Source organism: Carassius auratus, chromosome 13, assembly GCF_003368295.1.
Source record: "Carassius auratus strain Wakin chromosome 13, ASM336829v1, whole genome shotgun sequence".
In the NCBI taxonomy this organism is placed as follows: Eukaryota; Metazoa; Chordata; class Actinopteri; order Cypriniformes; family Cyprinidae; genus Carassius; species Carassius auratus.
The window spans coordinates 5,839,674-5,851,990 of NC_039255.1; the positions used below are offsets into that span (position 1 = coordinate 5,839,674).

A 12,317-nucleotide genomic window follows, 5' to 3' on the forward strand; every position below is an offset into this window, starting at 1 on the left:
AGAGGGAGGCAAGGAGAAACGGATCCAAGATCAAGGCTATAAAAACATTCAAACTTGCACTAAATTATAATCAACCGAGGGCAGTATATGTCCAAATTAAACAATGCAGATGATAATATTATGATAATATCATGGGAAATATGATATCATGGTCATGATGTGATGAAACATTTAACATAACAATGCTTAAGCCAGCCCTGCATCCAAAGGAGTAGAATGTCATAATTTGTAGAATTTGCATTTAAAAGCTATAAGATCAATCACAATGCAGTATGATATAAAGGTATGAAAGAATCCAACTGGAATTCAGTATGCATGTATGACAAAGACGTTGTCATCACCGTCAATTAAATTTTAAATGTTGAATATTCTGTCAATTTAAAGGGGTCATATGATTAGATTTCAGTTTTTCCTTTCTCTGTGAGGTGTTACAAGCTCTTGGTGCACGAAGAAGATCTGTAAAGTTGCAAAGACTAAAGTCTCAAATCCAAAGAGATATTCTTTATCAAAGTTAAGACTCTTCCACGCCTCCTAAAATGCCTCATTCAAACACGCCCCACATGTCTACATCACTATGTGGAAAATTTGAGTAATGCCGCCCAAATGTTCACACAAAGAAAGAAGGCGTGGTTTCAGTAACTGCAGTTAGTGTTGAAGCAGTCATGTCAGCGAGATTCTGTGTGTTTCTAGGTGAAAACAAAAGCACTTTGTTTGGCTTTCCGAAAGTAGATGCATTTACGAAGCTTTAAGATTACTTACAACAGAACAGCAACGCATTTTATGGACGACCGTTTGGAGAACCTAGGAGAGGAGGTCATTCTGACTTTGCTATGACAATCTGGTGCTTCTGAATCAGCTACTGTAAGTATATTTTGTTATTAGTATTTGCTACTGAATGTTTGAATGTGAAGTTTTGGGCATTGGTTGTGTGTGCGAGAGAGAGAGAGAGAAAGAGAGAGACAGGGTCCCACAGTGGAGTCAGTTGTCTTAACTGTCCATGGCTTGTGTACTGTAAACACATAGAAGCTTCATCACTGTCTGTCACGCCATTCTGTTCTTCTTTCAGGCTTGAACTGATGGGAAAACTAAGGACTAAGTCTTTACATTTATTTTGAAGGATAAAGCTCACGATTATGGAAAGGGGCGTGACATTTCCGACGAGTGCTTGCGGTGTTCGGCCAATTACAATGCACTGGGTCAGCTGGCCAATCAGAGCAGACTGCTCTTGTGGTAAGGAGGGACTTTGTAGAAATAGAAGATCATTATCATAGAGGACATACAATAATCTACAGTATTTGAAAAATAATGTGTTTTTTACATTAAAGCATGTCAACATATTCTGTTACACCAAATACACAAAATAATGAAAAAAAAAAAAAAAAAAAAACATCATATGATCCCTTTAATTCAGTAGGAGTGTTGAAAAATGTATTTAAATTTCTTAAAATAAAAAAATGAATAAAAACTTTTATGATTAATTGTTAAAATTGTGCTTAATTTGTGTAACTAATGTCATTTCCATCACAGAATACTATTGTATTGTGTAAATATATAATGTAATTACTGTATATTAAACTATAATTTATCATGTAGATTATGCACATCAAAAAAAAAGTTTGTTATGATTTTTAAATGATTTTATATATTTTCAAAGTGTCTTATGCACATCAAGGCTGCATTTATTTGATAAAAATACAGTAAAATATGAATATTGTGAAAAAATATTCCATCTACACTTGACCCTTTTACACTAGCACTCTATTCTATTTACTTGTTTTATTTTTTTTTCTAATATATCACAACTTGACCCTCTAGCACCCTCTATACTGTTTCTATTTACTAAATAAAAAAGCATTTACATTCTAACACTAGCACTCAATTCTATTTCTTTTCTTTCTTTTTTTTTTTTTTTTTGAATAATTCTATTGTACTCATTTGTAAGTCGCTTTGGATAAAATTTAATATAACTGTTAACTACTTAAATATATTGTCAAAAATAAATGTTTTTCATAAATACATTATAAATGTATTAACTCTCACTTTGATTAATTTAATGTATTCCTGCTGAATAAACGTAGTAATTTCTTTCCAAAACTAAAATAAAAAAATATTACTGATCCACTTTCAGACGCTGTTAACAGACAAATTAAATGAGCTAGTAAGATATTTTATTTCCTAAAACTCCATAGGACCTAAAGTCTCCATAGTTAAAAAAGAAACAATGAGTAATAATGAGTTATAATGTATTAGAGGCGCAGTGGTAAGCGCTTCTGAAACACATCTAAACACACACACTGATGTTCGCAATGCAACAACAACAACAAAAATATTGTCTTGTTTTCAGAAAAAAAATCATAAAGAAGTAAAGATTAAGTGAGTTTTTGCTTAGGACAAGCTAAATAATCTGTCAATGGGGTAAGCAAAATTTCAGATTTCAAACAGAAAACAATATTATTTTGTTTACCCTATTGGTAGATTATAATTTCTCTCAATTTTGGACTGATTTCTTTTAAATAATTTTTTTTCTAAGTAAGAAAAGCATTTTTTGCAGTGCACAGATGGTTCTGGTAAAATGGGCTGGATGGCAGTATTCTGAGATTTTATGGATAAGTGAGGTATAAGTGTATTTGCGCTTCAGAGAGCCTGCTATCAGCGAAGGGGCCCAATAGATCTATTTTAAAACCAACTCACGACAACACGCGGCAAGGTGATGAAAACCCTGACACTCTCAAATTGCCCTGTCAATCATCAAGGTCCCTAAAAACACTGAAATACATATAGGCACAGAGAGAAACTTAGAGACCGTTAGAGTAAAACACTGCTTGAGACCAAGACACACAATCTAAGTTACATCTAAACCAACTATTCAACACACCAGAAAAGTGTGTTCTTAATTTTGCTGCAATTATGTTTTTCTCTTTTTTGTCTATGATGTAATATCACAGAGGATTGGTTTGCTGACACGATCCTCGTCTTTTTATGGCTTTGAGAGAAATATTTAAAGGGGTCATGAACTGCCTTTTTTATTTTGTATTGTTCTCTGAGGTCCCCTTCTAAAGTTTTCAAGATTGTTACATCAAAAACATCATCATTTAGAAGTGTCAGGCTATTCTGTGTCCTGTTTTGACACCCCTCATCTGAATGCTCTGTATGAATGTGGACTCAGAAGTAAACATGCACTGTTATGATTGGCTAACAGCTGTGTGTTTGACAGACGTCCTTCATAGATGGACGCTGCTGTAATTTAGGTTAAAACTGCATAAATACTCTATACGTTTCAAATGATCTGTGATACCAGACAAAGCAATAGTGAGCGTGTAATAAAAACAGTTTCTTAAACCTGTGTGGTGCGACAGTATTGTCGGACCTGATATAGTTGCCACAACATCGTCTTTTACTTCCAATATTTCTGAAACTCCCATGTGGAATTGTGTCTTGTTTTTAAACTAATCTGTTTACAAACAAATTAAGTTAACAAAGGACCAAATTCTCACTGACGCCAACTGGATCTTTATTGCAAATAAAGCTCATCCACTCTTTCTTAATATTCCGATCAGAAAGAAGGCAATGCAAAGACTTTGCCTCTCTCGTTATTTACACTACATGTGTGAATCGGTGGGCGGGGCTAATCACGCAGTTTTGTAGAAACAGGTGTTGATCTTCTTCTGCAGAGGCGGGGTTTAGACACACTATTATGTCATAGAGTGGCAAATTCCACAACCTGCTGTTTTGGCAATTTGGCTTCAATATTAGCTGTTTTTTTTTATTGTTTTTTTATTTCTTACAGGATGTTTTTATAGTACAATGATCTCTTATCTGTCAAAATATTAAGGGAATTTTGATTTCTCCATTCCTGAACCCTTTAAAGTGTGATTTGTTTTTTAATTCCATCAGGTGGCACAAATAATTGTAATTAAATAAATAATAAATTACACACTTCAGCTTAAAATATGCAGAGCGATAAATTAATACTGTAAATGAATAATATTGATAAAATGCTTCAATCTATTAAAAAACATTTTTTTATTAATATTTGTCAGTGTAATGTATTTTATCTGTATTTGAGTATTAAACAACATGCCTTAGACAGACTGTACTGAAATCAAATGTGAGTTAAGTCTAGTATAAAATAACTTAAAGCATCTTGTGTTTAGAACACTGAATGCTGTATTTCTTGCATAATGCACAAAAAAACCATAAATATATTGATAAAATGGTCAATATTTTTGAATGTTTTCACTTTTGGTGACTCCTTGTGAGTTTTTTTTTTTATAAAGCGAAACCACTTCGCAGTCCTAAAACACGGTGTAAGTGCTTTACTCTAAAACTTAAACTCTAAAAAAGTGTTTATCATTCAGTCCATAACAACTGAGAGGTTAAAAGCAGAAGCAAATAAGCAACAGTGAGGCAAAGGCAGACTGAGGGTCACATAAAACGCACAAAAGCAGCTTACGATAACAAGAGGTCACAAGGTTAAATAAACATGCACGCTCTTCAACCTAAAGACAGGAAAACTATGAATAAGGGATGAAGAGGTGTAGAAAGAGGACAGATGGGAAGTATAGACAGCAATGAGGGATTAATGCCCTTTATGAAATGAAAATGCTTGTCGAAAAGTGCATGGTAGTAGTGCCAGTGCTTTACAGGGGATACAACTTATACAATGTATATATATATATATATATATATATAAACAAAAAAGTAAGAATGTGAAGAAACTAGTCAACCGGCTGGTTTTTATGACTAAGCAACTAATCTACTTACTTCCTTCACAGGTCTCTATGTATATTTTGTATTTCATCATTTTCATCCAAAAAAAATAAGATACCTTTTGAAAAATATTAACTTCACTTCATTATCTTACTAAGCCATTACCACATGATTTTATTTACTGTATTAACCATTTCTGAGGATTCTCTTAGTAAAAATAACTATTTCCTAATTTATACTCTAACTCTGCAATCTTAATGCCCATACCTAGTTAAGAATGTTTTTTTTAATATGTGTCTATGCTTTCTTTACAAACAAAAGCTACTGAACAATCTGAAAATAAAACCAAACATGGTCCATTTAACATTTGTGGACTAAAATCCTGAAAAGATCACATCATCAGCGTATGTACAGACAGAGCAGTGTGTGTGTGTGTGTGTGTGTGTTTGTGCGAGTCACTCACCCACTGGTGTGTTCTCATAGATAAGCAGGTACGACTGGAAGAAGTAATTCTGGAAACGAGGAGGCTGATTAGAGGCTGGAGGAGAGAGAGAGACAGAGACATGTGTCTTAATAAGAGAAAACACACAGTTACAGCTGTTACATTAGACAGCAAACAGATGACATCGATGAACCCATCAAGAGAACACTCTCAATGTGGAGCCACTCCAGTCAATGTGAGGGCTGTGCAAGAGTTTGGTGTAAATGTGATATGACAATAACTCAGCCATTTCTAAAGTAAAATAAAATGTTCTGCAAAAGTTCCTTGTAGTACTGTATCTCAAATAAAAAATAAATAAATTAATTCACCTGTGTATACGGTTCTTGAGTTACCCGTTTATTTGCAGTACAAAAAAAAGTGTTATTCACTTAAATGCATTTTGCAATAACTCAGTTTTTAATGTATTGATTTATTCAGAAACTATGGAATAACTTGATAGTAAAAGTGATAGTAATGATATTTATAGTGTTAATAAAAGTTTCCTTTTTCAAATAAATGCTTTTCTTTTGAATTATGTTCAACAAATATATATAAATATATATAAATAATATATAAATATATATTAATTTTTTTCACCAAAATACTACGCAGTACAACTGTATTTAGCATTGATAGTAATAATAAATGTTTCTTGAGCAGCAAATCAGCATATTAGAAGCATTTCTAAAATATCATGTGACATTGAAGACTGGAGTAATGATGCTGAAAATTGCATCACAGGAACAAATTACATTTTTTAATATATTTTTCAAATAGTGGAAACCTTATTTTAAAATGCAATAATGGTTCACAATATTATTGTTTGCTGATTTTTTTTTTTTTTTAATCAAATAAATACAGACTTGGTGAGCATAAGATACATCCTTTAAAACATAATATATAACATGTTTAAAACAGCCCTATATAGACATGTTAGGTAAAAAATGTTAGCCTGAATGCACTGGAATTCACTTTGGACAAAAGTGTCTGCTAAATGCCTAATATATATATATATATATATATATATATATATATATATATATATATATATATATATATATATATATATATATATATATATATATATATATATATATATATATATATACTTGTTTAACAGCATTAACATTTCTTACTTGATTTCCCCTGCATGAGCACTCTATATTTCACTATTACACACTATACTCTGGCATGTGTAAACTTCCCCATCTACGCTTGTTGTGTGCGAGACATGTTTCCCCAGTGTATATACGCATGTGTTCTCTTTCCAGGGGTAGCAGGAGACAAACTGATTTGTCAGAAAGATCAAGAGGGCTTTGATCGTGTGCAAGGGTAGCGGGCCACAGAGACAACACACAGTCCAGAAAGGGTGTGTGTGTGTGTGTGTGTGTGTGTGTGTGTGTGTGTGTGTGTGTGTGTGTGCGCATGTGTGTGTTTGAAGTGCTGGCGTCTGATAGGGTGAATCACTTTTTGACTCCGCTTTGAACACAGCAAGAACAAACCGGAGAGAGAGAGTGAACAAGAGAGAGACAGAGAGAGAGAGAGAGAGATGGAGATGCCGAGCAAAAAATGAGAGCCATCAACTGTGCATCTGCCAATACCCACTAACTAGAATCAATCTAGAGTAACACGGCAGCCTGTGTTAACCACTGAACCATTTTAGAATGGCAGCAGAGATTAAAACAAGTTTTAGGTGTGCAACAAACTGGATCACATATTTAATGAGAGTTCCTGCCAAAAGTGAAGCCTGCCACATCTGTCCCAGCTTCAGAACAGTCATGATAAAATTGATAATCATATCATTATTGTTTCTTAATGAAATTTTCTTCGAGCTCAATGCATTTAAATTAAAATGTAATGAATACTAAAAATGTATGTGTTGATATTCATTGAATTTTCACACGTAAGACTAAAGCTTGTTTCACACGTCCAATGGTGGCAAAATGTAAGCAACATGTATTTATTTCAGCGCATATAAAATACATATAAAATACTGCCTTTGTTGGCAGTATACATAGGAAGAAATACATAAAAGCAATGCTTTTTCTACTGAGCCAAGTTTGGTTCTACTTCACATAATGTTTTTAATAAAATATGGTCAAAATGAATCAGTTTAAACCAATTTATCAACACATTCATTACAATAAAGTTTAGCTTGCACTTTGGGGGTTGTAAGAGCTCTCAATGGCCTGTTCTTGACAATTTTAGAATTCACAGCCATTATCAAAGAAAAACTCGGTTTTAATGAAAGCTGTACAAATGCCTGGGGCTGCATTTACTCTGCTTACACTGCTGCAGACCCAGGATGTGTGAAACAGGCTTGACGACTGATGGTTTCCCATTGTGACATTGACAGAGAGTCTTTTGAGTGAATGGGTCGGACAGAACCTCAGGTCATATCAGATCTCTTCACAGACACCATCATTTTTCATGAAGACAGCTCACCGCTTACACTACCTTTAGCCCTACACAGAGCATTAAAATGAACAGTGAAAGTAACAAAAGCTTGTATAATACATTTTAATAAAATATATAATTAAGTGAGAAAACAACTGAAGTGCCTGACGAAAACCTGGTGGTCGAAACGTTATAATTTTTTGTTGTATTTTTGACTTAGAATAACTAGGAAATATTTGTTTGCTAATTGAAGCTAGCTAAAATTATTCATATTTTTATTCATATTTGTATTATTTTGTTTCTATCCTCAATATTTGCCTTGCACAATCAAGCGCAAGGTTGGGGGGTCGATTCCCCGGGAACACATGATAGGCAAAACTTTGATAGCCTGAATGCACTCTAAGTCGCTTTGGATAAAAGCCTCTGCTAAATGCATAAATGTAATTTTATATAGCTTAGCGCAAAAGTTTCTTTTTGTGATACTTTTATGATGTGTTTCTGTCCTTGTGGAAGCTTGACAGTCATGGTCTCTGTGAAAAAGTTTAGATAATGGGAGAATTTTCTTTTTTGTGAACTACTCCTTTAAACTCTCTCTCTCTTTGGAGCATGAAGTGTTTAACATTCAGTCTCCAGTTGTTCTGGGGTTCAGGGCTCAAACTCCCTCCCTAATTTACCTCCATTTCATTTAACCCTCAAAACCCTGAACCAATCACAGAGAGCTAATAACCATGAGAGAACAGCTCCCACAGGACCTATGAGAGACAGAGCGAGCGAGGCCGATTCATGAAGAAAGATGGAGTGTGTAAATGATTGAGAGAGGTTCAGCAAAAGAAAAGGACACAGACAGGAAGAGGAAGGAGAGGGCAGTGAATTATAAACTCCTGTGGGCTGATGTTAAGTGGCAGCGACACTGTGTTGTTAAACGTGCCGCCACAGATTGCAGGTGTCCAACACACACACACACACACACACAGTAAAGAATGATAGACAGGAGTGAGAAAGCTGTTAGTGAGTGAGATCTCGCGGGCTGATAGAAGGACAACAGGAAGGTAATGAGAGCATGCTGAAAAATGAGAGAAACAGATGAGAGTGACACAGAGGAGAGACTGCTGTCAGCACAATCAGAGTTTTAATCTCGAAGTCTGAGAGACACATATGACCCGTGAGCACAAGTTATTAGGGGGGCTGAAGGTGGGTGGGCTGTGATGTCACTTGGCTCATGAATATTAATTAGCATGTGCAGTTGATGCTAGATCATCAATATTCATGATGCAAGCAGTCACCTCAGGCTCACAAAAAATATGTCCTGTTCTTCTAGTAGACACGCTGATTTGACATCGAAAAATAGATAACATGTATAAAATCTTTTAAACAATTAAAATTCCTGGTAAAGCATTGATTGGCTGTTTCTCTACATATATCAATTCAGGGTCTATAATTTTACAAACTTGTGAATTTGATTGTCAAATCAGCTTGGCAATTTATAAGATACATTTATTCATACACATGCTAGAATTCTCACCCTCAAACAGTTTGCTTTTGTTTGAAGCATGGAAATCTAGCACCACATGAGCCCCTTTCACACTGCACGTTGGACCTGGCATATTGCCGGAACATTGACGGGTCGCCTTCTGTGCGAAAGCAACCACGATTCCGGCACTGAACCCTGGTCTGGGACCTAGTAACATTGCCGGGTTCGACCTTGGACGAGCGCTGTGTGAACAAAAGCCAGATCTAATGGCGTGTCAAAGTGATGACGCATGTTATTGCGCAACTCTTTTACCGGCTGTTTTGAAGGAAGATCAACGTTTGCGACGAAAAAAAAATGTGCAGACTGTAATGAAGCAGAGATCAGTTAGTTCCTCACTTTCCACGCTGATGCCGAGATCGTTCGCTTGTTTCAGTGAAAGTATAACGTGCCTCACGTTTTCGACTCGTACATTACACGTCACGCGCTGATGTCACGTGTCGTTACAATGTGAAAGTGCAAAATCAAGCGACCCGGGAACAATTGCCGGAATGGCAGTGTGAAAGGGGCTATGGAGAAACAAAGAGAAAAACCGTGTGTATGAGAGTGTGACATTACCTTCAGAAAGTGTGTGTAGCAGCATTAAGGAAAGGAGTAACTTGACCAAAGACATCTTGCCTCCAGAACCTTCACACCACGACATCTCCAGCCTGCAACACACAAACACACACAATCAACCACTGCATGTGTTCAGAGTGACATGAAACACAACCACAACTGTTTGGTGCTGCTAACATAGCAGAAATAACAGAGTGCACATTTGTGTACTGGTATTGTCTGGTCAAGCCTTTGTGATTGAAACTTAATGATTCATAAAAATTCTATGACATTATAGCAGTCATGCAGCTAATATGACATATGTTCAGTTTGCATTAGTTTTAGGGGGTTAGACAGTGATCTTGTTCATGATCTCAGACTGGTTCCCAGTATTTGAATATGAAATCTAAATCATCATACATGCAGTAACAACAAACGCCTACAGTTTGACCAGTGTCTGAAACACATGCGTAAACACTACAATAACACTGGCTGGTGACATCCTATGGCATCACTGCCGGCGCATCTCGAGGGAGTTGAATGTGCTCGTTGCATTCATTGCGCTTATTTATTTGTGGATAAGTGTGAATTGAACATGTTTGCTTTCTGGGGAGGTGGGTTGTGCTCACTGTGATGCATTCACGGAACTACTGAAAGCAGGCAGTTCCCTGACCCAAGTATTATACAGTGGTGCAGTAACATGCTAGTGCATCCCAGGGCCAGTCGCATTCCACTGTTACTTCCCAGGATGCAGATCATTTCAGAAAAATAACAGTTATAATACCAGCATTAAAAACTTTTTTAAATAACTGAGCTCAAAACTCACTTTCAGTCGGCAATGAGTGTTCGAAATAACACGATCCGATCCGATGTGGATTATAATCACCATACAAGGCAGAAATATTTATAAGCGATGCAAAAGACTGTGCACGCTAGGCATTAACGTTACCATAGTAAACATGGAACATGTGTCTGTTTGAAGAAATCAGACGTCAGCTTCTTATTCTCTATCACAATCGTGTATTCATTTAGTAACATATTTTATCTGTCATAAGTCTCATCTGGAGAGTTTAGCTCCATGTAGCCTATGTCATAAAAATATAATAATGGTATGTGTTCAGGAGCTTTTATAAAAATAGAAAAATTAGATAAACAGAAACAGTCTTTCATTTATTTCTGTGACAAATTTCAAGCCTGATAAATTAATTCATTATGCTCAGTGTATCACTTATAGTAAAACATTGATGCTTTGCTTTTTAATTGTTTTAAAATTTATTATACTTTAAATTATCATTTATTTCTGTGATGCAAAGCTGAATTTTTAGGATCATTATCACATGATCCTTTAGAAATCATTCTAATTTGATGATTCATTATCAAAGTTGGAAACAGTTCTGCTGCTTAATATTTTTTCAGAACATGTGATACTTTTTTAGGATACTTTGATGAATAAAAAAAAAAAAGATATAAATATAAATATAAATATTTTGTAATAACAATATATACTACTGGTCAGTAATTTTTTTTCTTTCTTTTTTGTTATAAAATCAATACCTTTATTCAGCAAGGATGTGTTAAATTGAAAAAAAGTGATAGTAAAGAAAATATATTATTAGTATATATATATATATATATATTAATACATAGAATATATATTACATTTATTTTTAATAAATTCTTTTTTCAATTTTGTAAAAAAAATTGTAACAAAGTTATAAAAATATTTCACAATAATACTGTTTTTTCTATATTTTTGATCAAATAAATGCAGGCTTAATGAGCAGAAGAAACTTTTTTATAAAACATTAAAAACAGTAATGTTTCCAAACTTTTGGTTTGTACTGTATATGTATGTATACATACATACACACACACACACACACACATATACACACACACACTGTAGCTGGTGGGCTAAAAGTTAATTTCGTACCCTGGTGAACACCCTTAAGAGTAACTCTTTTGTTGACAACAGAGCGTGATCAAAATAACTTAATTTGAAGACAAAAGGCATCATTTGCCAGCTTGTAGTGTTTCATACCCTTTTGAACATGAGAGCTGCTGTTTCAAAATGGTTTTAAGATTTATGTTCTTTTAGCCTTGAAATACAAGCAGTAGCTGTATGAGATGTTTAAGTATTTGTACTGCATTTGCAATGTCAACATAATCCCAACATGATTTTTGGAGCAAACTGTGCCGCCCTACATTCAAATATTCACATCAACACACCATATGCTGCAATTCCTCTGAGAAGAAGACTTTCTCCGAAATATTTTGCAAGCTAAAAGCACTTTCAGACTTATGTGAAGTCACTGAATAAATGGCATTGCTTGAGGAGAAGGGTATTATATTGACATTATTAATGATTAACAGGCATATAATTTATGCATTAAAATGAAGAATGGTTTTACACTTGCTCAAGTGAGAAGTAGGAGGGTTCATTCAACAAGGAATTCCCACAGAGTGAAGTCCTCACACACTCAAGTTAATCGAGATACGTGTGCTGCTAATCATCTCACCAGCAACATTTTTACTCTCTGTTCCTCCGAGTCAAAATAAATAAATGAAATATCAAATAAATAAGTGTCTGAGTGAGAAGAGTAGAAATTATATTTACAAGTGATCTCATGTGATGAGTGACTTAATTACAGCAACTGTTAGGTC

General features: G+C 34.7%; 1 protein-coding gene across 1 annotated transcript in view; it reads right to left on the reverse strand.

Annotated features, from left to right (window-relative positions):
- The window catches only part of LOC113112423 (cadherin-23), a 197,163-nt gene extending 187,404 nt beyond the window's left edge, over positions 1–9,759 (reverse strand). Inside the window, exons 1-2 of the mRNA XM_026277988.1 lie at positions 9,675–9,759; positions 5,174–5,248 (exon numbers count right to left, since the gene is read on the reverse strand). Coding sequence (XP_026133773.1) covers positions 5,174–5,248; positions 9,675–9,759 — 160 coding nt within the window. The remainder of the gene's footprint in view (positions 1–5,173; positions 5,249–9,674) is intronic.
- Between the last annotated feature and the right edge of the window lie 2,558 nt (positions 9,760–12,317).